The sequence below is a fragment of the Scomber scombrus genome, chromosome 15, assembly GCF_963691925.1.
Source record: "Scomber scombrus chromosome 15, fScoSco1.1, whole genome shotgun sequence".
Taxonomy (NCBI): Eukaryota; Metazoa; Chordata; class Actinopteri; order Scombriformes; family Scombridae; genus Scomber; species Scomber scombrus.
The window spans coordinates 15,564,735-15,585,329 of record NC_084984.1 but is presented as its reverse complement, the minus strand read 5'-3'; the positions used below and the strand labels follow the sequence as shown (position 1 = coordinate 15,585,329).

At 37.1% G+C, this 20,595-nt stretch overlaps 2 protein-coding genes across 2 annotated transcripts; one reads left to right on the top strand and one right to left on the bottom strand.

Moving 5' to 3' along the window:
* The first annotated feature begins 1,192 nt into the window (after positions 1-1,192).
* LOC133995405 (dual specificity protein phosphatase 26) lies at positions 1,193-4,375 on the top strand. The gene is made up of 3 exons (XM_062434790.1): positions 1,193-1,371; positions 2,348-2,559; positions 4,164-4,375. Exons 1-3 carry the CDS (start codon positions 1,193-1,195, stop codon positions 4,373-4,375), a joined length of 603 nt encoding a protein of 200 aa, XP_062290774.1.
* A 6,184-nt stretch (positions 4,376-10,559) lies between these two features.
* Positions 10,560-15,292, bottom strand: ppiab (peptidylprolyl isomerase Ab (cyclophilin A)). Its single transcript, XM_062434241.1, has 5 exons — positions 15,146-15,292; positions 14,502-14,532; positions 12,086-12,174; positions 11,036-11,208; positions 10,560-10,938 (listed from the first exon to the last, which is right to left on the bottom strand). The coding sequence occupies exons 1-5, from the start codon at positions 15,212-15,214 to the stop codon at positions 10,803-10,805; spliced, it is 498 nt and encodes a 165-aa protein (XP_062290225.1). The 5' UTR covers positions 15,215-15,292; the 3' UTR covers positions 10,560-10,802.
* Positions 15,293-20,595: the final 5,303 nt, after the last annotated feature.

Here is a 20,595-nt window from a genome sequence, read left to right as displayed (position 1 = left end):
TTTTTCTCAGTTTTGTGATTTGTGATTATTAGTGTTACTCTTTCAACTTAAAATCATGTCTGTTTACCCTAAAATCATATAGGTACACATAATTAGGTCATGGCCTTAAGTACATTTAGCTGATAATACGTATACACTTTTACTTAAGTAGGATTTTAAATGCACTACATTTACTTGTAATTTTTACATTGGTACTTTTACTTAAAGATTTCTGATTTTTGCAGTTGTTTCTAAACAATCTAACGTTACCAAACTCTTCATAATAAAAAGCACATTTGAAGGAGATCTTTTAATAGTCAGTCAGTATGAACACTAGGAATGATTACAGAGGGAAACCTTGTGCGACAGACTTGAAAAGTTGTGAATTTACCCTTTACCCTTATATAAATGTCCCCTTAATTGACCTGTAGATGGTGCCAAACTCCAGCAGCGTCTGAATCAACGCCATTTATTCTCCATTATTAACTATTAGATATTAAAAACAGCCACGATAATTTCAGCAGAAACAGCTGATTGATAAATAAGATTATTTTATTTATTCTACGATAAACTGAGGGGAGCATGTGTCAGAAAATGAGAGGATGATGAAGCTATGGATGGAGGTGAAGATGCCTGATGGATGCTCAGCGACGGTCTCATCCTCTTCCTCCTCTTCCTCCTCCTTCTCCTCGTCCTTCTCCTTCTTCTCCTCCTCCTCCCAAAGCAAATAAATGAGTCAACATGGCCGCGGAGCAGCTCGCCCTGCAGCAGCACTGAGACGCGGACACCAACCAAACACAGGTATAGAAAAATACCCAGCATGAGGAAAAACACCCAGACTGAAGAGGTTTAATTTATGTTATTTTTTAAGGTTTGTCGCCTCAATTTGTGAAAGATACTCAGCTCACTGTTTACCAACATACAGCTACAGGTATATTCGTTATATGATCTATGATAATCAAACCATGGAGGCTGTAATTATTCCTCCAGAAATTATTTTACATCCTTTTTTATTCTAATTATTCCTCTATAAATCATTTTTAAAATATGTTTTAATGTAAGTATTCCTCAAAAAATCCGTTAACACTCAATTTGTTTCTAGTGTTTTCTATCCTTCATCCTTCTGTTTTGTTATTGTCTATAGTGGCAGTATTTATTATATTAACATTATCATTCTTTGTGTGTGTGTTTTCCCCAACCTCTCCCAGATTAAATGGCGTTCATGTCCCGGTTCTCTCGGTCCCGGAGCAGCTCCAGGTCCCCGAACCGAAAAGACTCCGAGCGCGTCTCTCCAATCCTGACCGTGTCCGAGCTGGAGAGGCTGCTGTACACCGGGAAGACTGCCTGCAACCATGCCGATGAAGTGTGGCCACGACTTTATATTGGAGACCAGTGAGTGTTTTACATTTAATACTTTTATAATAAGAGCGCACAACACGTGTTATAACTCATGATCACCAATAGTTGTTGTAGCATGGACCAAATCATAGTTAACAGTGGTGGAAACATTTTGTATATTCCCATAATATTGTGTATATTATGCAGTATTACAGTAAAAGTACTGCAGTATTATGAGTGATGTAGTATACAGTATTACAGTAAAAGTACTGCAGTATTATGAGTGATGTAGTATGCAGCATTACAATAAAAGTACTGCAGTATTATGAGCGATGTATGCAATATTACAGTAAAAGTACTGCAGTATTATGAGTGATGTAGTATGCAGTATTACAGTAAAAGTACTGCAGTATTATGAGTGATGTAGTATGCAGTATTACAGTAAAAGTACTGCAGTATTATGAGTGATGTAGTATGCAGTATTACAGTAAAAGTACTGCAGTATTATGAGCGATGTATGCAGTATTACAGTAAAAGTACTGCAGTATTATGAGCGATGTAGTATGCAGTATTACAGTAAAAGTACTGCAGTATTATGAGTGATGTAGTATGCAGTATTACAGTAAAAGTAGTGGTTTGGTCCCTCTGACTGATATATTATTATATATGACATCATTAGATTATTAATAGTGAAGCATCAGTGTTAGAGCAGCATGTTACTGTTGTAGCTAGTTTACACTACTTTATATACAGTTAGCTAGTTTAGTCCAGTGGTTCCCAACCTAGGGGTGGGGCCCCTCCAAAGGGTCAGCAGATAAATGTGAGGGGTGGTGAGATGATTCATGGGAGAGGAAATACAATGCAACATTTTTGTTGTATTTTGATATTTTATTTGTTTTATAGTCATACATTGATTTGCAGGCCACCAAATTAGCTGGAATAAGAAGTTGATTATATGAAAGTGGTAGAGAAGTAAAAATCAGCTCGACCGTCTGATAATGGGTCTGTTTTAAACCTCCTTTCTCCGCAGAGACATCGCATCAGATCGGCGTGAACTGGCCAAACTCGGCATTACACACATCCTCAACTGTGCACAGAGCAAGTGGCGCGGCGGGGCCGAGTATTACGCTGGCATGAGCATCACTTATCACGGCATCGAGGCTCACGACTCCCCAACCTTCGACATGAGTGTCAACTTCTATCCTGCTGCAGAGTTCATCCACAAAGCGCTCACGAGTGGAGGTCAGTCTGGGAATGATGTGTTTGTGTGACATCTATACACATTAAATAAATCTTGTACGTCATATAAACCTTTAACAACACTGAATTATATTGATTATGTCATATAATAACAAGACTGTAGCCATTTTATAAATACTGGGGTCATGAATCCAGATTTCCCCAAAGAAAAGCATAATTAATGATCCATTATTACAACTTTATTCATTAATTTAACGGTTTAATTACATTTTTCTGAAAATTGTATCTCCCTAAAGGTTGTTTCAAAGCTTTTGCACTGCCCAGATACTTTCTGTAGATAACAGAAAATAATAATAAGGATGATGAGAACTTTATTTGTAGAAATGCAGCTCAAAGTGCTTTACAAATAAATTACATACACAAAGTGCTTCATATTAAAAGGGCCTAAAAGGAGCATAAAGCAATGTTAAAAATGAAAGAAAGACCATGTCTGAAGTCCTAAGTACTGATATTGCACTCTGTCCATTTTTGGAGTTCCCCTGAACTATCTAGAGTTTACTACACAGAAATTAAATGTTTTATCTATTGCCTCTTTGATTGCCCCGTAGATGTATCCTCTTAAACTGGAAGTCGCCCAAGCCCCAAGCAGAACACACTTAACAAATTGATCTGAGGTCATTCTTAAACTGAAAAAGAAAAAAAGAAAATGTTCTCTTAGAGGATGGACTGAGAAGTTTTATATTACATGGCAGCCTCTCGTCTACTATTTTGGAAAAATATCTACAACTTCCATCACTTAGATTATTTGTTTTCAGCCAAACACTTACACTGGCAGAATGATTCAGGAGACCAGAAAGATTGAATAATGCTAACTACTGTATATGCTTTATACACTTTGCATGCTTTGACACATTTGTCCATTAAAGTGGACCAATAACTTATTAAACTGTTCATGATTTGTAAATGTATGCATGAGTTTGTTTTACTTATATGTGCATATATGGGAAAATATGTGTTTCAAGTATTCACGCGGTTGAGAATGGAATTAACCCTCCTGTTGTCCTTGAGTCAAGGAAGGAAGGGAGGAAGAACGAAGGAGGGAAGGGAGGGAGGAAGGAAGGATGGAAGGGAGGAAGAAGGAAGGAAAGGAGGGAGGAAAGAAGGAAAGGAAGGAAGGAAGGAAGGAAGGAAGGAAGGAAGAAGGAAAGAAGGAGGGAGGAAGGAAGGGAGGAAAGGAAAGAAGGAAGGGAGCAAGGAAAGGAGGGAAGGAAGGACGGACGGAGGAAAGAAGGAAGGAAGGAAGGAAGGTAGGAGGGAGGGAGGGAGGGAGGGAGGGAGGGAGGGAGGGAGGGAGAAAGGAAGGGAGGAAGTAAAGGAAGGAAGGAAGGAAGGAAAGAAAGAAAGAAGGACGGAAGGAAAGAAGGAGGGAGGGAGGAAGGAAGGACAGAAGGAAGGAAGGAAGGAAGGAAGGAAGGAAGGAAGGAAGGAAGGTTAAAAAAGTGTAGAGAAAAGTGTTAAACAAAGTAAAATGTGTTTTATATTTTAGATTCCAAACGAATATGAAACATATTGTGTTTTTTATATAATCCCCTTTGTGTTATTTCATAGTTTTGATATCTTCAGCTCACAGTATTGTCTGTATGTAGGTAAGGTGCTGGTCCACTGTACCGTGGGAGTTAGCCGCTCAGCCACGTTGGTGCTGGCCTACCTGATGATCAGACAGAACCTGACCCTAGTGGAAGCCATCAAAACAGTGAAAGACCACCGCGGCGTCATCCCCAACCGAGGTTTCCTGCGACAGCTCAACGGCCTGGACGGCATCCTGAGAGAGAGCCGGAAGACGTCGCCGCAGAGCTGAGCATAAAAAAACCCTCAACACACACACAGCCTGAGGTAGCAACGAGTCTGGTTACACCGAGGGAGGTAACGGGACCAAGTTATGAGCAACCTGTGGGTTTCTGATACTGTGGCAGACTGGTGTCAGTATATTTATTTATTTTAATAGTCTTTTAGCCTCTGAAACAAATGAGCACTGGGTGGTAAAACTCTCCAGTGAAGCTCATATCCTTTAACCTCCTGCGTCCCTGCGTCCTCACATGGGGACATTATACTACTTATACTTCATTCTGCTGAACTTTGACCTGTTGTCCTCATTCGTACATGCCTTTTTGTGCCACCTAGTGGTAACAAAAGCGCATTACAGTGTAAAATCAGTGCAAAAAAAGTCAAACAACCCCCCCAGTCAAAAAGTGGACCAGGTACAAATTCCTAATCAAATTTTATGGTTGACACTTATTTGTTTGTGCTTCAAAACATTTGTAGTTTGATATGTTATACAAATTTGACTAATTTTTTTGCAATAGTAGCAATCTACAACACTGCTAATTCGTGCAAAAGGAAGTTGTTAATGTAAGGAAATAAATAGTTTTATACACTGGTGAATTAATTTTGTTATACAGTTAAATGAACGAGAGATTAAAAATGCAGATCAAACAAAAGCTCGGGTCTCAGGAGGTTAAAATATGAAGGGTGGCCCACAAATATGTGATTCAAGTTTTATTATTTATCACAAATTTGCCTCAAAGAGCTTTACAATCTGTACAACATGTGACAACCTCTATCCTTAAGGCACAGTCACAATGGTGAAATTTTGCAACAAAGTCAATCAATGTCAATGCCACAATCAATGGATTCACTCAAAGGCGTGATTTAAGTCTTTGAGTGAACAGAGAGTTCATTTTTAGTTTAGAAATCCATTTGAGAAGTTGGAACAATTGAAATGACTTCAAAACAATTAATTATCTGTCAAAATTGTTGGCTGTTAATTTTCTATCAGTCTACTAATCAGTCTTGACAGTCCTGTTCTTTGAGGGGAACAGAAAGTCCAAATTGAAGAAGTTAACGTAGCTTACTGGTTGAATTGCACAATCCATTTTGTGTGCCACTTTCTGTAGTGATCAAGCCAAGACTCTTGATTTTTATAACAAAACAAAAAAAGAAAAAAAGTAAGAAACCTCAGAAGAGCAACAAAGGAAGGATCTATCTTCTAGGATGGATTAAAAAAATTATAATTGAACATTTGAGAACAGTGGTTCCCAATCCCGATCCTGGGGTTTGGACCTACCCAATGTCTCTCCCCGTAAATCATGTCTGCATCTTTACTAATTAACTATCATGTCTTAAAATGGGAGCATCCGTTTTTTGGGTTAACTGCTTACAGCTCAAAGACACATGACGAACAATCCAAAGAAGGCATAAATGGGCCATAAAGGATTGGGAACCACTGGTTTAGAAGATATTTGCTTATTGAAAAAAATGTCTGGTAATATACAAGAGCGCAAACTTCAGACCATTCCAGTTAACCTGAAGCCTTTTTTTTATTGCCACTGTAACAACAATTAACGCTAACAAGTAGGACTGCCTGTATGTCGCCTGAGAGGCAAAACAGACGGCAACATATTCCACTAATTACTGGTTGTTACCAGTTGTTGCTGCTCATTAAGATTATTGCTCTGAGAGTACAGTCATATCTGAAGGCGACTCAGATGAGATTATCAACATTTTTATCCACTCAGAGCTTTCCTCTGGACAGTAGAAGGATCATTTCCAGAGAGATTTTAATAAGAAAATCAACCTGAAACTAGAATTTTTTTGAAGTATAAATTACGCTCTAAGTAAGTATAAAAGATTCTTCTCAGTGATTCTTTCCCTGTGGTTTCAGTCTTTGCAGGTCTTCCCTCGACTCGTGTCATTAAGTGCCCTGAACAACTCGTACTCTAGTCGTAGCCCAGGTCTAAACCAGCAGTTATGTAGCCTGTTGGTTAGCACTATACTGTTGTCACAATCTGTACACAAGTATTAGCTGTGAAGGGTTTGTGATTAGCAACACACAGCATACAGTCTAATACACCTTTTGTCTTCAATTGGGTGTCAAACAAGTTCAGTGTATTGTTTCAACCTGATGTATTTGACTTGTTATAGATTGGATATATTGAGTGTGATGATCTGAAATTCATCCAGTAGTCTACAGACTTAGAATAGACCGATTAAACGAGGCTACTGCATCTCCCAGTCTGGTGTAGCAGCACGTCAACTGCTCAGAGTCGTACTCTTTAAGTGATAATGTAATATGCCAGCAGCACAGTAGTCATTTAACCCTACTGTTGTCCTCGAGTCAAAGAAGGAAGGGAGGAAGAAGGAAAGAAAGGAGGGAGGAAGGAAGGGAGGAAGAAGCAAGGAAAGGAGGGAGGAAGGAAGGCGGGAAGGAAGGAAGGAAGGAAGGAAGGAAGGAAGGAAGGAAGGAAGGAAAGAAGGAAGGAAGGAAGGGAGGAAGAAGGAAGGAAAGGAGGGAGGAAGGAAGGAAGGGAGGGAGGAAGGAAGGAAAGGAGGAAGGGAGGAAGGAAGAAGGAAGGAAAAAGGAAGGAGGGAAGGAAGGAGGGAAGGAAGGAGGGAAGGAAGGAAGGACGGAAAGAAGGAGGGAGGGAAGAAGGAAGGACAGAAGGAAGGAAGAAAGGAAGGAAGGAAGGAAGGAAGGAAGGAGGGAAGGAAAGGAGGGAGGAAGGAAAAGAAGGAAGGAAGGACAGAAAGAAGGAAGAAAGGGAAGAAAGAAGGAACAATCAAAACAGACGGGGTCAATTTGACCCGGGAGGACGACACAGATGTTAAAGTAGATGTGCAGTGGGAGAAAAAAAAAACATACCACAAATGTGCCATAGCAAAACAAAAAACAAAAAAAAAGCTACAAACTGCCCGGAGGACAGGAGAGTGCACACTGTTCAGTGCTGTTCGCAAAAGTCAGATCTTTTGTCTCTGTGTTAAAATGAGGCTCACGTTCTCATACTAGCGTGAAAAAAACAGTAGACGATCCAATGCTGAAATATGAACCAGCTCTTCAAATACCCTCCTGTGTGTTATGATTACCTCAAGTATCATGTCTGAAACCTACTTTTTTGGGGTTGTTTTTGTGACTTTGTCTGTGCTGTTTCAACAACACCAGGATGAAGAACAGAAACAGGAAGCTAATTGGGCGACTTTGTTCAGCTAGAATGTAGATTAAAAAAGATGGATATAGTGAATTTGTACAGTCAGCGGAGATATTAACAAATAGTTTGACCGTTTTTTTGGAAATACACTTATTGAATTTTTGCCAAGAATTAGATGAGAAGATCAATACCACTCTCGTTTGCATGTTTGCATGCTACTATGGACGTGTTAGCTAGGAGGCGGTTAGCTTAGCTTGAAAGCAGGGGGAATCAAGCAAGTCCAAAGTTTAAAAATACTTCTGCCAACATCTCTAAAGCTCACTAATTAACACATTATCCAGTTTGTTAAATTCACACACAAACAAACTTGCAAAAACATCATTGTTTTAGGGGGAGTTACAAGCTGTTACTGTTTCCTAGCATGTTAACTAGCATGTGTAAAAGTAATGGTCAAGCTTTTACTTTTTGAAATAGATATTTATTGAATCTTTAATGATTTACAATGTGAAAATAAAACGTCAGGGGTAGTAAATGGCCCATTAAAGAGAAAATAGTGCCTGGCTACTGCTAGCATGTTGTCCCAGGCAACGTCACCAAGCCTCTAGCGTGTACAATTTTGGGTGAATGTGTGGTTGAATTTCGCTATGTCACGATACAGTATGTCTGAGCTTTTACAGAACACAACTCCTCGACATGTGTGTTTGGATTTAACAAACAGAATTAACTTAGTGCTGTTGCTACAGCTTTAGAGGGGCAGAGAAAGAGGTTATTGCTGACTTTTACCAAATATTACAAAGAGAAACACAAAAGTATAGCTCCCTTAGTGACAAACTAGAGCCAGTTTCTTCACAACTCATATGTCAATTCTTATATTGTGTTTTTGTGGCTAATGAGAGAGCAGTAGGTTTTTTAGTAAATCCACGAGCACATGTCCAAACTAATTATACGTGACCAAAGATAAAGCATCGCCTAATCATTGAACATGGGGGTGTAATTTGATTGTAATTATATTAGTATTTTTAAAGCTAAAATGCATTACAGCATTACAAATGATACAAGATAATAGTTGTCATTTGTCAATTTTTTGAGAACTCCCAAAACTCAAACTTATGGGTTTTTTTTGGTCACGTCATATTGAAGTTATTGTAATTATGAGAGTCCAACGTGTAAATGGAGTTCATTCCAACTTGAAAGTCTAGCCTATACGATTAGGAAACTGACTTTTCTGAAAGTGTAGACTTATTTGACTCTCATATCAGCCAAACTCCGTCATTTATGGTGATTAAACACAAATATTATAGATTCAGCTTCCAGTCTTTATGCTAAGCTAAGCTAATCGCCTTCTGGTTCTAGCTCCATGTTTATCCAGATATGAGATTGATATTTAGTGTCATCTAATTCTTGGGAAAGAAAGTGTATTTCCCAAATTGTCAAACTGTTCTTTTTAAGTGTGCTTTGCACCGTTGCCTTGGAAAAAACAACGCAGAGCTGCAAACAATCCAGACAAGACTATGTTGCGTCAATTTAGAGGCAATTTGTTTGCATTGTGTATGTCATTGAGTATTAAGACTTTTTTGCCTCATAGCTGGCGACTTGGGGACCAATAGATGACCCAAGGTGCCATATTAAATCCCTGTATTCCCATAGCATGAAAGATATTTTCATGAGGTCCTGGATATTTGAAATTGGCACGTTTTGTACTATATTTGGATTGAATTTTGAGGTATGAAGTTACTCCCAATGTCCAGAATAAGTCCATCAAAACTCCTCTTGTTACATGTCGTGTCAGGAAAACAGAGACTCCCTTTACCACGACTCTGTTACATATCACAGCATCCTGTTGACAGCAAAATCTGCCTTTTTTCAGAAGTTTTTCACAATCCGCTCAGTGAAAACACAGAGGAAACATTTATAAACTATAGGGAACTATCCATGTGTTACTACTGGACTGGGCCTCTGTAACCATTACGATCTTTACCTTTGCTGTATTGGATCTGTATGTTTTGTATTGTGTGGTTTTCCTGTGCCGTGATTGGTTGTTGGTCTCAATTCCTGTTTATATTCTCTTAATATCTTTGTTTTCTTACAGAGACCTTTCTATAGGGATTATTTTTAATTTATTTTTGTATCACTCTCTTTGAGGTTCATTGAAGGAGAAGCTGGCAAAGGAGATGTTGATGCCTTAATCTGTGTACTTCAAGTTGGTTTTTGGATTTTTGTTTCTATGTTTTTATCGTGAACAATAATGAGCATCGATAACTTTGTTTTGATAAATTCTGTAATTAATCAGAAATAAATAAATAAAAACTTCTGAGTTGTTTTAGTGTGTTTTCTATTAAGAATTGTCTCATTTTTAATAATTTCATTTTTATGTGTTTATGGGTCAGTGACAAATAAGGATTGGCAAGATGAGCAATTCAAAAATACCTTAAAATCTGTCTTAAAAGCAGCATCAGGTTTATTAAAATGTATATTTAGTATTTGTGTTGGTTTTATGTCATTTGAAATGACATACACCATTTTTTTACCAAAAGTAAGACTGAATGCTCCTGAGGAAAGAAGGAAGGGAGGAAGGCAGAGGGAATAAATGAAAAAGGAGGGAGGGAGGAAGGAAAGGAGGAAAGAAGGAACAGTCAAAACAGACGGGGTCAATTTGACCCGGGAAGACGACACGAAGGTTAAACCCATGTGTGCTCAAAATAAGCCCACGTCTCGATTTATTTACTAAATATAACAAAATATTGATTTCAAAGAATTAAAAACAGCAATATATGTATTCAGTAACATGTTAGATTTTTTTTTTAAATGAGGAAAAAACCCTTCTGAGCAAAATCTTAGAGGTCTGACTTCAGATGTAATCATCATTTTCATCAGTAACTGTAATTACATTAATTGACCAGCAGATGGCACCAGATAACACTTTTTTTCCTCAGTAACTGTAATGGATTACAATTACATTTATTTTCTAATTACGTAATGCCGTTACATGTAATTAGGTTTCTCCCCACCACTGAAGGTAAGACTCATATCTTGAATGAGTGCACACATACACACACAAAAAAGCTTTCAAGTTGCTTTATTTACACCATCAGCATCTCCATACGCAGATTTTTGTTAACAAATGCGGCCCATTAAGGACAAATTAGAAGTTACAAAATATTACACGATTAATATCACCACAAGAGGACAGGAGTGGGTTCACTGGGTGATTTTATAATCATACTGCAGATAGACACCATTTTTAAAGATGTGCATGATAGAGGATCCATCTAACAGGAGGGGAACTGAAACAGCTTTGTCGCTCTACTGAAGTTCACCACAGTCGGCAACAACAACCTTGGCTTTCGGGGTGCCGCTTTTTGTGCCATACTTCTCTATCGCCTTGACAACATCAATGCCCTCCACAACGTTGCCAAACACCACGTGCTTCCCGTTGAGCCTGCAGAGGAGGAGAGGTGATTAGTATGTGAGAGGAACACCTGAAACAAGCCTGGAGCTGTGAATGAAACAGCACACGGGGCCAAAGTGGAACTCACCAGTCGGTCGAAGCCGTGCAGATGAAGAACTGGGACCCGTTGGTGTTGGGACCAGCGTTAGCCATAGACAGAGTCCCCATGCCTCCGTGCTTCAGCTGGAAGTTCTCATCAGGAAACTTCTCTCCATAGATGGATTTACCTCCAGTTCCGTTGTGGTTGGTAAAATCGCCGCCCTGAAAACAACAACAATTCATTTTACTCAATATATCTGACAGCTGCCATTAAAATCAGCTCAAAAAGGACAAGTTCAGTTTTTCAAGTGTGTTAAACCAGCAGTCTGGTGTCCATATGAGCAGTGAAAGAGGTTTTCTTCGCTGTTATCATTCCTCCTGTTCATACTGACTATTAAAAGATAGAATAGCCTTTATTGTCATTGTACAAGAATAGACAACACGATTTTGGAGTGCTGCATCTGAAACAAGTGCTCAGTGGTCAGTAACAAACAAACAATAAAATCAACAACCAAAAGGACAGAAAACATAACCAATAACACAAATAGTTGAAGAAAAAGGTGTAAAAACTAGATCTCCTTCAAATGTGCTTTCAATGTAAAGTGATGGAGGACAAAATCCACAGTGTGTTCACGGAGTCATTTAAAAGTAGATGATCAGCTTCTATTGAGCTTCATCAGTCTGAGTTAGTCATATCAAGTGATATCTGACACATTTACAGTCTTTATAGCATCAAATTCCCTCTTAGTGTTTCCCTGTTGAGCTGTGGTGGAAGTATAGTAACAAAAAGACTTTGGTACTAAAAACACTAACATTGAAACATAGAAGATGAAGATTTGACTCATTTGGACGACTGAAGCTTCAGATCAACTTTTAAATACAATTTTGTGGATTTAGTCCTCCATCACTTCCATTGTAAGTGCATTATGAAGGGATCTTCTAATGGTCAGTATGAACAGGAGGAATGATTACAACAAGAAAAGTGCACCCTATGCTCATTTCGGCTCCTGACTGTTTGAAGACAGAATTGAAAAATGGTAAACATGCCCTTTAAATCTGAAAACAAGCAAACAGGACTAATTGCTTGCCTTCACTGTACCTGGCACATGAATTTAGGGATGACGCGGTGAAACGTGGAGCCTTTGTAGCCAAAACCTTTCTCTCCGGTGCACAGAGCACGGAAATTCTCTGTAAAATAAAGACAGTTGTCCTTAAAAAGTCAAAAGAAAATCTCTATATAATCCATATAAGATAAACTGCAGGTTCATAACAGCATTGATAACCATAATTTGGTGCTTTAGAGCAGGTGTCTCTAACCCAAACCACCTGAGGAGCCAGGTTATTCTCTGTTAGAAGGGCGTCTTGAATAATTTATTTTCTCTTTTATCATCAGTAAATGTCATCCATCTCTGAAGCTGAACAGCTCATCTTTTCTTCTCCTCTGCTTTTACATGTTTATATGAGATGAGGAGTCGCAGTTAACATTTAACACCAAAATATATCTGTCTGTAAATTTACTCAAGTACTGTACTTAAATAGAGTTGAATTCAGAGGGAAATATTGTACTTTTTTTTTTTTTTTTTACTTATAAATACGATATAAATATATAATGATATGCCATAGTTGAAAACAAAGATTTTACAACATGATGAGATAAGAAGCTCCATCTCCACCAACTCCAACAGTAATGATGATGCAGGTTTCTTATGAGCAGCTACACGCATGTTATAAAAACTGTCTGTAAGTAGAAATTCAGGACTTTTCTTTTTCTTCCTTCTTCTCTTTATTATAGACCAGCAGCAGCATTTAGCCTCATGTCTCCTCCTTGTATCTCTGTTTACAGTCACATGCAGCTGTTGGAGGCCGTTCAGACTCTCTCGACCCTTATTTAGAATAAAATCTCAGCTCGTGTCAACACAGTTTCTCCAAGTGCGGAAAAACACTGGAGCAGCTCTGTGGCTGATGCTGAATGTTAGAAAAACACTTTATTTAAACCTATTTAAAGCTTCATCTCAACAATTCTATGAAAAGATATTATAAATGAATGTAATGTTTAATTGTTAATATTTGTGGTTTTGATGCGGAAATTTCATAAAGAACAAAGAGTGTTTGTATATATATTTTTTATTATTATGTAATTATAATTATTGCATTAAAGTTTCCTCATTAATACATTTGTTTATTTTATGTTTTTTAAATAATTTTTAAAGTATCTCATAAGTTAATAAGTTTTCATATTTTAATTGTTGTTTATTGAAATTGAAAGTTTCTATCTATTAGAGTAGATCCATAGAAAATGAATCTCCAACTTTTTTGATAATCGATTAATCATTTTGAGTCATTTAAGAGAAAACATTTCCAAATTCTCTCATATTTTCTAAAGTTTGTCTTCTGTGATAGAAAATTAAACATCTTCTTGTTGGTTGTGATAAAAGAAGTTGTGTGATAAATCTGTAGTTATTTTCTTGATTAATCAATTAGTTGTTTGATCTTTATATAAAAAGGTCAGAAAATAGTGAAACACGTCGATCACTTCTTCCTGAAGATCAATATGCTACTAAAATACAGAAAGATATTCAGTTTACTGTCAATAAGGATGAAAGAAACCAGAAAATATTCACATTTAAGAAGCTGGAATCAGAGAATCAAATAATTAAATAAATTAACCAACTAATCATTGAAGCTTTAAAAACATTTGGGGACACCATCATGGATTTTTGGGAAACAGTAACTATTGTTTGTCAACATTTTCTGACGTTTCACAAACCAAATGACTAATCGATTGATCAAAAATAATCAACAGATTGATCGATAATGAGCGTCATCAGTCACAGGCTGATTACACCGAGGTGCAGATGTTACATCTTTTAGATACTGCAGGTCACTTTTACTGACACACCTAATATAATATTATTAATGACATATATACACAACTTTTGGGTATTTTTAGTAGAAAGTTTTGTACTTTTTTCCATTAGATAGTAGAGATATGTTTTCTATGTGATGTTACGTGTGGCTGTAGCTGCTGTAAACCACCCATCCATCTATCTATCTATCTATCTCTATTATGTGCCTCAAAGCCCTTGAGGCGCTCTTTCATAACATCAGCCAATAGACTCTATAACACCACAGCTCCCAGTACCTCCCACTAAAAAGAGACTGAGGCTGTCCTTACCGTTTAATCCCAGGAACATTGCACACTTGTATATAGTTTATTTTTATTTTTTTTAATCTATTTTATTAATGTTTTATTTTATTTATTTTTTTAAATTGAATTGAATTTTATATAGGGGGATCAACAAAGATACCTTACCCTTACCTACCTACCTACCTACCTACCTACCTACCTACCTACCTACCTACCATAATCACTAGTTGCAGCCCTTCATATTTATAGCCTGCACTATGTTTCTATCTTTTTTGGATGTCTGCCAGTTTGTTGAAAATATTAAATAAAACACACAAAAAAATACAATAATTACTCAGTTTCATCCTCATGGTTACAGCTTACCTACCGGCAGTCTTTGGCACCACATCAGCCCGCAGCTGCAAAATCACAGCAAACATTAAAATTAGTGAATAAAAAGCTAAAGAAGTGGGTGGCAGCTGGACACACAAAGCACATTAACAACAGAGGAAGAAAAATCATGGATAGACTGAAACCTCAACATCTGGATCAATACAAGCAAACTCATTTTTATTTCAGCTGATAAAACTAGCAAGACTTCAAACGTAAACCCTCCAAAAATGTCTGCGTGGGACATACTGTGCTCATCCTGGAGGACACGAGCTGTAAAATAAGCTGCATCACACCCTGACCTGCCCAATTACATTATAACTGCAGTACTCATTTATCTTAACTGGGCTGCAGTGCTGCTGCAGCTGCTGCTGCTGCTGGGCGTTCCCACCCTGCATGATACGTGTTTAATTTAATAGCTGTAATGTGCATTTATTAAATTAGCTGTATTATAAGGAGATAAAACAGATCCTATGATATGAGCAATATGTCAAAATGGAGGCTTAGAGCTGCAGGGCGTTTTCAAAGCGCAGAGATGCATATATAAAACCATTTTTAAAGCCATTTTAAACCTTTAAATTGACAATTAAATAAAAAAGGAAGTGATAAGTGCGTAGGTATTTAGTGTGAGATGAATCTTACCTCCATCACAATCCTGCCTGCGTTAGCTCCGTCCACAGTCATGTCAAAATAAACTCGGGGGTTCCCCATGTTGTAAAGATGCTTCTGTGATGGTCCACCTGGAGAAAAACGCACTTTCAGAGACACCGCAGAGCTGATTCGGGCCTGTATTTGTAAGGGCTCTGCGCAGGGTGATGTAATGGCTACACAGAGCCAATCACAGCCACATCCTTCTGAAGAGCTCCAGGATTGGCCAATAGGAGTGAAGGAGGGCGGGACTTAGCTGTCAAAAGGTTGCACCAGTGTTAAAATGATCAATTAATAATAATTTATGTCAAAACAGGCGGAAATGAAGTGAGTAGTGATCTTATAGAAGCTGTATTCCCGCACATTACATACACCTGAAGTCTATTTTTAACCCAAGATCATTTATAAAGTACATTTACTCTAGTCCTGAAGCATCATTTTAGTGCTAAACTCGAATATATCCATATGTTAGTTTACATTTACTCCACTACATTTATTATCAGGGTTGTGAAGGTTACTTTGGAAATGTAATAGCTTACAGATTACTAGTTATCCTGTTTCCACTGATCATCCTTGAGATGTTTCTACAACTTGATTGGAGTCCACCTGTAGTAAATTCAATTGATTGGACATGATTAGGAAAGGCACACACCTGTCTATAGGTCAGAGCAGAAACCAAGACATGAAGTCAAAGGAATTGTCTGTAGACCTCAGAGACAGGATTGTATTGAGGTACAGATCTGAAGAAGGGTACAAAACATTTCTGCAGCATTGAAGGTCCCGAAGAGCACAGTGGTCTCCATCATTCATAAATGGGAGAAGTTAGGAACCAGCAGGACTCTTCCTAGAGCTGGACGCCAAACTGAGCCATGGCGTTAGAAGGGCCTCGGTCAGGGAGGAGTCCAAGAACCCGACCGTCAATCTGACAGAGCTCCAGCGTTCCTCTGTGGAGATGAGAGAACCTTCCAGAAGAACAACCATCTCTGCAGCTCTCCACCAATCAGTCCTTTATGGTAGAGCGGCCAGACAGAAGCTCCTACTCAGTAAAAGGCTCATGAACAGCCTGCTTGGTGTTTGCCAGAAGACACCTAAAGGACTCTCGGACTATGAGAAACAAGATTCTATGGCCTGAATGCCAAGCGTCACGTCTGGAGGAAACCAAGCACCTCTCATCAGCTAGCTAATAGCATCCCTACGGTGAAGCATGGTGGTGGCAGCATTATGTTGTTGGGCAGGAACTGGGAGACTAGTCAGGATCTCTGGAAAGAGCTGAAAATAGCTAACCTGACCAACCTGACCATCTAACCTGACAGAGCTTGAGAGGATCTGCAGAGATGAATGGGAGAAATACCCCAAATACAGGTGTGCCGAGCTTGTAGCTTCATGCCCAAGAAGACTGTAATCGATGCCAAAGGTGCCTCAACAAAGTACTGAGTAAAGGGAGTGATACTTATGTACATGTGATAATTCAGTTTTTTTATTTTTTTTTTTTTTTATAAATTAGCAAAAATGTCTAAGGCCTTTTGCTTTGTCATTATGGGTTATTGTCTGTAGATTGATGAGGGAAACTTTTTTTTTTTTAAATCCATTTTGGAATAAGGCTGGAACATAACAATGTAGGGAAAGTGAAGGTGTGTGAATACTTTCTGGATGCACTGTAGATTTTGGAATATAAAATAAAGATATTTGATGAATAAAGTGGGTTTAATTGGTACTGTGACTCCATTTAAGCCCATGTGTGCTCCAAATAAGCCACGTCATGATTTATTTACTAAATATAATAAAAAATATTGATTTCAAAGAATTTAAAAACAGCAATATATATGTATTCAGTGACATGTTAAATATTTAAAAAATGAGGAAAAAACCCTCCTGAGTAAAATCTTAAAGGTCTGACTTCAGATGTAACCTCCTTTGTAATCAACATTTTCATCAGTAACAGTAATCATTTCATTTATAATTAAATGATGTAACTATATAACTAGTTACTCCCCAACACTGACTATTAAACACCTTCAGAGCCTTAAAAAACAAACTCTTTTCATCAAATAAAGTGATTTTTAATTCTGATTCAGAGTTTCAGGAAAGGGACAAAGTAACTGTAGGTACAATGACGATTATGATTAAAAAATAAATAGAAAATAATGGCAATTACAATGTGTTACAAAATATGTCGAATAGTTTACATATTTAAAAAACTTCTTTTCTGTATCATCTTCTAGCAAATTTTGCAGTTAAATAGTCCATAATTTCCAAATATAACATTGTGTTGTTCAATTGGCAAAGAACATTATTTATTTGTTGCCTCGTCAAGGCAATGATGGACCACAAAGGGTTCAGTCGCAAAATCATTCATAGAAAAGTCGTCAGCTTTCAAAAAGTGGTAAAAGTGAATAATTTCAACTCGGCATCTTTAACTGCATTAATGTCAGCTGACTCTTTTTGTCACACATTTGTATGATCTCAGATTCTCACTTCTTCCTTCTTTTTTTCCGTTTTTTTTTTTTTTTTTTTTTTTACAATTGCTTCATAATTTGTCTAACATACAGTATGTATACAGTGCCAACGATGATCCATTATCCAACTAATAACATTAAAATTACCATGATTAACAATTCATTTGATACACACACGTTCTCTAATGAAAACAGCTGATTATACAGTACATAAACCTGTGTCATGATGGGTTATACATGTCAAACATATTTAAAAACATACTAATAGCTTTCAAATGGCAGAAAATGCCACGACACACAGCTGTACTCATTTACAATATGCTTGAAAAACCCCCGAAAGAGGGTAAAAAAATAAAAAAAACAAAAAAAAACAGAGGGAAAGATGGGAGTTTGTTTTGTTTAAAAAAAAAAAGATTTTATACATTTCACAGTGCTGAAGGATTTCGGAGACACGATGAACCTCAGCGCCCTCCCAGCTTCATGTATTAAACATGTCTAACTGTACACGTGTGGACCCCGCCTTCACATAGGCCGACCTTTATGTTTAATGTGTTTTTACTTTTTCTGTCACCTCACCGAGCAGAAAGAAATAAACATTTGACCCCGTTTTACTCGCCCTTATCTTACATAATTATTTCATATATTAAAGTTTTTAAGTCTGGTGAAATTCTGTTTTTATTATCATCAACAAATTTGATAAAAAAGAACAAAACCAACAGTATGATATCTTATTTGTGTTAGAAATATTCACTATAGAGCACAAAATGTAGATTAATCCGCCTCTAAAAATAGTCCCCAACAAATGCATAATTTCCACTTATTTGAGTAACATGTGCTAAAAAAGTTATCAGCTGTTTTAGGAAGTTAAAATCAACCCTTTTTCTGAAAATTAAACTATATATTTGTGAGATGTTTTTTAAGCTTAGGACTCACACACTGTTGGTTTTAGTGTTTTTATAAGATTTGGTGACAATAAGATAAATATAGAACTTCAGCAGCCTTATTTCTGTGGTTCCCAAACTTTTAAGGTTCTCATATGAGGGACATTACATTTTGGGTTTGCTGGACCTTGAACTTAATTTTGCTTAACTTTTACTTTTATTGACCTCGTTCCTTAACGCCTTTTTTTTTTTTAGCCACCTAGTGGTCGTAAAAGCACATTACATTCATTTTTGTAGTTTAGCAACAAGCTACGAAACTGCTTGAGGACGTTGGGATTTTATTATCGTTGGTGTAAATGTAAGAAAATAGAGTTTTATACACTGGTGAATTAATTGTGTTATACAGTAAAATAAATCCATTGTCTTTTACCTTTAATTGACCTCGTTCCTGAACGCGTTTTTTGTAGCCACCTAGTGGTCGTAAAAGCACATTATATTAATTATTGTAGAAACCAGATGGCAGTAAAGATAAAAGTAGAGCAGGTATAAAACCTTACTAAACTTTATGGTTGAAGCTTGTTTATTTTTGCTTAATATTGTTTGTAGTTTGATACAAATTTGACTAAATTTAGCAACAAGCTACGACACTGCTAATCAGGATGTTTGAGGACATTGGGACTTTATTATCGTTGGTGTAAATATAAGAAAATAGCTGAATTAATTGTGTTATACAGTAAAATAAACCTATTGTCCTCCCTCCTGTTCAAATACAATGCTTAGTTTTTTATACGCATCAGGTTCTTCTAATGCCAAATATCTAGGAGAGATTTTAAAATAAGCATACCGAATAAAAGCTCGGGTCACAGGAGGTTAATTAAAGGTACGAGTGAAACATGGAGAAGTTTGTTAAAAGGACTGTAAAGTAAGCTTAAAGCACACAGTGAATCTACTGTGACTGCTCAAAAAGAAGCAGATTGTTGGGAAACTCTTGTGTCCAGCTGCTGATTATTTAAACCAACTTCAGTCTGAGTTTTGTTTCACACATCTTGAACTCATCGGGACTTTTCTATGTTCTCGACTTTACAACAGGTAGTCTAAAAGAACTACATACGATGTGATCCAGACAAGCTAAATCCAACAGATCTTTTCTCTTTACCAATTTAGTTACTAAAGCACCTACTTCATCTAATACCTTTCTTGTGTTCTTCACATACTGTTCATATCTTAACCCTTCACAGTATTTCCTCACGTAATTAAGTCTTTATACCAAACTTCTGAACTACAAATCATTCAAATAAACTTGATTAATTCTTAATGAAGCTTTCAGAGAGTAAGGAGAGTTTAGTTTTTTTAATTAATTAATTTTACACTATATAAAAACTCTATATTATGGTCCAATGTTTCATAAAACAGGAGAATAAAACTATTATATATTATATTAAATGTGTTTTTTGAATGTTTTGATAAATATGGGTTTTTGTATGTTCTGGGTCACATTAGGGGAATGCATCAAATGTCAGTCTAGAAGAAAAACATATTTTTACAGTTTTCAGATGTAAAAAAAATGGGTAAAATCTGACCCCGAACAGTATGTTAGGGTTAATAACAGAGACTTGTTTCACTCTCATTTTGGGGGTTAAATGATACCCGATAAATAATCTGATTTAATACTACAATATGCAGCAGTCACAGGAGAGGATGTGTGTGAAAGTGTGTTAATATCTGCAATAAAAAAGGGGGAAAAGTTTGGGAACCACAGTTTAAATGTGTCCATTACCTCCTTAAAAAACACCCTCAAAAACCTGCAGAAACGTATGAATACAGATCCTTCAGCCTGTGATTTGTGCTATAGTTTAAAAATATGCTGGTCTGCAGAGTCAGTGTCTGTGTGCTGAAATATTCTTCATACTCAACAGAAAAAGAGTTCCTTCTTAAACCTCGAGCTCAAGGTACAGCAGGAGAAAAACGTCAAAAACAAGACAAAACACACACAAAAAATACACACACACAAAAAATACACACACACACACACACACACACACACACACACACACACACACACACACACACACACACACACACACACACACACACACACACACACACA